Source organism: Aegilops tauschii, chromosome 3 (assembly GCF_002575655.3).
Source record: "Aegilops tauschii subsp. strangulata cultivar AL8/78 chromosome 3, Aet v6.0, whole genome shotgun sequence".
Classification (NCBI taxonomy): Eukaryota; Viridiplantae; Streptophyta; class Magnoliopsida; order Poales; family Poaceae; genus Aegilops; species Aegilops tauschii.
The window spans coordinates 127,905,557-127,911,138 of NC_053037.3; the positions used below are offsets into that span (position 1 = coordinate 127,905,557).

General features: G+C 45.1%; 1 protein-coding gene across 1 annotated transcript; it reads right to left on the minus strand.

Annotated features, from left to right (window-relative positions):
- Positions 1–2,993: 2,993 nt before the first annotated feature.
- LOC109756983 (uncharacterized) lies at positions 2,994–3,955 on the minus strand. The gene is made up of 3 exons (XM_020315813.1): positions 3,875–3,955; positions 3,625–3,765; positions 2,994–3,251 (listed from the first exon to the last, which is right to left on the minus strand). Exons 1-3 carry the CDS (start codon positions 3,953–3,955, stop codon positions 2,994–2,996), a joined length of 480 nt encoding a protein of 159 aa, XP_020171402.1.
- Between the last annotated feature and the right edge of the window lie 1,627 nt (positions 3,956–5,582).

Genomic DNA, 5,582 nt, shown 5'->3' on the forward strand with positions numbered 1-5,582 from the left:
CAGACTATGAGATTATGCAACTCCCAAATACCGGAGGAACACCTTGTGTGCTATCAAACGTCACAACGTAACTGGGTGATTATAAAGATGCTCTACAGGTGTCTCCGATGGTGTTTGTTGAGTTGGCATAGATCGAGATTAGGATTTGTCACTCCGTGTATCGGAGAGGTATCTCTGGGCCCTCTCGGTAATGCACATCACTATAAGCCTTGCAAGCAATGTGACTAATGAGTTAGTTGTGGGATGATGCATTACGGAACGAGTGAAGAGACTTGCCGGTAACGAGATTGAACTAGGTATTGAGATACCGACAATCGAATCTCGGGCAAGTAACATACCGATGACAAAGGGAACAACGTATGTTGTTATGCGGTTTGACCGATAAAGATCTTCGTAGAATATGTAGGAACCAATATGAGCATCCAGGTTCCGCTATTGGTTATTGACCGAAGATGAGTCTCGGTCATGTCTACATAGTTGTCGAACCTGTAGGGTCCGCACGCTTAACGTTCAGTGACGATCGGTATTATGAGTTTATGTGTTTTGATGTACCAAAGGTAGTTCGGAGTCCCGGATATGATCACGGACATGATGAGGAGTCTCAAAATGGTCGAGACATAAAGATCGATATATTGGATGACTATGTTTGGACATCGAAAAGGTTTGGAGAGAGTTCGGGCATATACCGGAGTACCGGGGGGTTACCGGAACACCCCGGGGAGTATATGGGCCCTAACGGGCTTTAGTGGAGAGAGAGAGAGGGGCAGCCAGGGCAGGCCGCGTGCCCCCTCCCCCTCTTGTCCGAATTGGACTAGGAAGGGAGGGGCGGCGCCCCCCTTTCCTTCCTCCCTCTCTCCCCCTTCCTTCTCTCCTAGTCCTAGTAGGGAAGGGGGGAATCCTACTCCCGGTGGGAGTAGGACTCCTCCAGGGCGCCCCATAGAGGGCCGGCCCTCCCCCCTCCTCCACTCCTTTATATACGGGGGAGGGGGCACCCCATAGACACACAAGTTTATCATTGATCTCTTAGCCGTGTGCGGTGCCCCCCTCCACCATAATCCACCTCGGTCATATCGTTGCAGTGCTTAGGCGAAGCCCTGCGCTGGTAGCTTCATCATCACCGTCATCATGCCATCGTGCTGACGAAGCTCTCCCTTGACACTCAGCTGGATCGAGAGTTCGTGGGACGTCACCGAGCCGAACGTGTGCAGATCGTGGAGGTGGCGTACTTTCGGTACTAAGATCGGTCGGATCGTGAAGACGTACGACTACATCAACCGCGTTGTCATAACGCTTCTGCTTATGGTCTACGAGGGTACGTGGACTACACTCTCCCCTCTCGTTGCTATGCATCACCATGATCTTGCGTGTGCGTAGGATTTTTTTTGAAATTACTGCGTTCCCAACAGAAAAAGGATTGTTTCATACAAGTTTAAAGAGTACTTCTATGCTTCTGGTAACTAGATGCCTTTGTCTTTGTTTCCTTGTGATTCCTTTGTGTTGGCTGTGAGAACCTATGATGCCTTTGTTGGCTTTGAACTAGATGATGCCTTTGTTGGCTTTCAGAACCTATGATGCCTATGTTGGCTTTGAACTACATGCTGCCTTTGTTGGCTTTGAACCTATGATGTCTTTCTGGGCTGTGAGAACCTATGTTAAATGGCTTGGATGTTTATGTTAAATGTTGCCTTGGATGGATGTGAGAACCTGACAATATTGGCTCTCTTGGATGTTTATGCTAAATGTTGCCTTTGGATGGATGTGAGAACCTGACAATGTTGGATGTCTTGGATGTTTATATTAAATGCTGCCTTGGATGGAGTGATTCTAGGGTCTCTCAGCATCGAAAAAACCACCCAAGTGATTCTAGGGTCTCTCGACATCGACAAAACCACCCAAATGATTCTAGGGTCTCTTGGCATCGACAAAACCACCCAAGTGATTCCAGGATCTCCCAGCATCGACAAAACCACCCAAGTGATTCTAGGGTCTCTCAGCATCGACAAAACCACCCAAATGATTCTAGGGTCTCTCGGCATCGACAAAACCACCCAAGTGATTCCAGGGTCTCTCGGCATCGACAAAACCACCCAAGTGATTCTAGGGTCTCTCGGCATCGACAAAACCACCCAAGTGATTCTAGGGTCTCTCGGCATCGACAAAACCACCCAAGTGATTCTAAGGTCTCTCGGCATCGAAAAAACCACCCAAATGATTCTAGGGTCTCTCGGCATCGACAAAACCATCCAATTGATTCTAGGGTCTCTCGGCATCGACAAAACCACCCAAGTGATTCTAGGGTCTCTCGGCATCTACAAAACAACCCAAGTGATTCCAGGGTATCTATGCATCGACAAAACCACCCAATTGATTCTAGGGTCTCTCGGCATCGACAAAACCACCCAAGTGATTCTAGGGTCTCTCGGCATCGACAAAACCACCCAATTGATTCCAGGGTCTCTCGGCATCGACAAAACCACCCAAGTGATTATAGGGTCTCTCGGCATCGTCAAAACCACCCAAGTGATTCTAGGGTCTCTTGGCATCGACAAAACGAACCAACAACATCAGATTCAACATAATTGGAAGATCCATACATAACCATAACTAATAAGTACCATATTACACGATCGTGCTTAATGCTAAATAGGTACATTACATAACCATAATTTAGATATTACTAGATCATTCATCTAATAGTACTCATTACATAGCCATAATGATAGTACTCGTCATCCCATAACCATGCTGGTGGTACTAATAAGCAGCGTATTACATTATACTGCTCATTCATCTAAGATGGCCTTGCTCCCATTCAGCTTCACCTTGGTCTTCTCCACAACCTTCTCAAGCTCATTAATGCGGGCCTGCATGTCCATCTTCTCTTCAGCAAGCTTCAACTTTATGTTCCTAATGACATTGGCTTGAGCAACTGTCAGGTTCTTGACCATGTCAAACTTCTCCTGCAGCTTGCTCTCATCAGGTTTCTTCTGCATCTAAACTCTCTGCATCTGAACCCTGTGCTCCTGGGCATCCAAGAGGCCGTTGACATCTTCAACCAACCTCTCATAACTTGCCTGCAGCTTGATCTTCTGTTGTGTCAGATTGTGAACAGCAAATGAGCTTGTCAGATTGTCCTCAATCTTGCTCCTCTTGCACTCTTCATACTTATTCCACAACTTGGTCAATGCATTCTCCATTGTAGCTGGCCAATATGGATCAACCCATTCAACTAGCCCATAGTTTCTTCCCTCCTATAATATTAGTGTTAAACAAATGGATATGAGATATATGACACAATGAGTTAAACAATTACAGTGCTCACTAATCCACATGCTATAAAGTAACAAGTCTCAATCAGTGCTCCCAACCCTATGCACATACTGACATATAAACAATGACCTCACTAACCCACCACTATCACAGAAAATACATAACTAATTAACAACCTAACTAACAGGCCAGATCTGCTGACAACACTGTGCACATGCTCACATATAAACAATGACCTCCTGAGCAAGTAAGCATTGAGACCACATATTTAAACAACCTAACTAACACACTAGATCTGCTAACTATAAAATTAGTACTAAACAATGACCAAATTAGCACAAATTTGGCACATACCTTCACATCACAAGCAAGGAACCTCCTGCCAGTATGGATGCCCTGGAAAGCAACATGCCTCTCTGCTGGCAGGCTGTGTTCATTACACAAAACGTCAGTTTCAGTGCCCTCGAAATCGGAGTCATCCATGGTATCAGGGATCTGAAGGTGCAAAGGAAAGCCAACCATTTGTAACAAAAATTCAGGTCAAGCTCAACAGAAAAATCCCCAAATCCAAACCCTAACCCTAGCTCGAGCTCGAGCAACTCACCTTGATGATGCCCTCGTCTGAAGCTGAGTCGGCGTACTGGTGAGAGTTCTCGCTGCTGTCGTCATCAAACCAGGACACCATGGCGACGCGGCGGCGACGGCGGTCGGAGATGTGGGAGGGGCGGCGGCGGCGAACGAGCGGGAGCAGAGAGAGGGAGAAGGCCAAGAGAGAATGCGGGTTGGGGGTGGGTCTGCACCGATTCGGGCGTGTTTGACCCGAGCGGCTCGAACCGGTGAGGGGCACGGCGTCTAACACCGTCTGATGGCTCGGACGGAGCAACAGTGCCGACACGTCGACAAAAATGGGGTCCACATGTCATAATCTGACTTAAAACGACCCAACCGACCGACTAGTGTTTTTTGCAAAAAAAATAGGAAAAAAATAGTGCTTTTGGGCATAATTACGTAGACTTGTGGTTCCTGCAAACCTAGCCTTCAATGTCGTGGTTTTTTGCAATTCACTCCATTATATATAGACTAGTGTTGCTGTAAGGGACGTTGTTAAACTGAACTCGGGTAAATAGTAAAATCAAAATCAATGGAAAAAATTGAATGTCTTTTGTAGCAAACATTGAAAAATATTTTGATAGGTTGAAAAGTTTCAACATCGAATGAGATTTGTGGAAAACGTGACAAAAAATTGATGCTCCAAATGTGTTTTCAAAAGCATTTTGGAGCATTGAATTTTTTTGCCATGTCTTCCACAAATATCATTTCGTGATGAAACTTTGCAAGCAATGAAAACATTTGTCATGTTTGCTAAAAAAAACCAGTTTTTTTATTTTCCCTCATTTTTTTCTTAATTTTACTGTTCGCTCGAGCTCACAAAAGCACTTTCGTGCTTGAAGCACCTTCACCACTTTCTCTGCTGACCATTCATCTTCTTGACAATCACTAAACAGTAATCCTAATATATTTATCTGAAGTTGAGCGCAAGATATGGCGTGAATGGATTCTAGCAGATTTATGTACTGCACTGCAGATTGCGGTGTTTGCGTAAACCAAATCAACCCACATGTTTGAACAATTGTCTTCCATGGTTTACTGCAGCAATACAAACATTTGCAGAATATAGAGATCGTAGTTATGTCATTTGCCCTGTGTGAAAATTACTTGGTCAGTTTGATTGTAGTTTTTCATTGGGGTGATGTATGGTTGTATATTCTCCTGAATATCTAAGCAATGTCATGAAAGACTGAACAATATGATGACATTTCTGACTCTAAAATATACTGTATTACTCAACGTTGAATCAAGAACTTCCAGATCAGATCCATCCGATCAACTTCACCGACAAACTTTCGAATGTAGCTCCGAAAAGAACAGCAAGTGGCTTCCAAAATAAACTTGCATGCTTCCATTTCATCTCCAGTGTTTTTCGGTTCAGACAGGCCAGACTCCACATAGCCATCAGTCCATGAATCAGAGCAGCTTCTGCTACCTCACTAGCTGATACCTGCTCGCTCTTGCATTTGCAGGGTGTTAGAAGAGAGAGAGAGGTTTGGTGCGGAATATGATGGATGTATTATTGAGCCTCGAGGGCGAGTATATATTGAGTACAAGACTTGGAGGGCAAGACGCCTCTCCTAGAGATAAGGTAGGAATCCTAAACTACCAAATACATGTAACCCAAATATATCTCTAACATCCCCCCGCAGTCGTAGCGGTAGCGTTGCGAACAACATGAGCGTCGCGGACGATGAGACTGG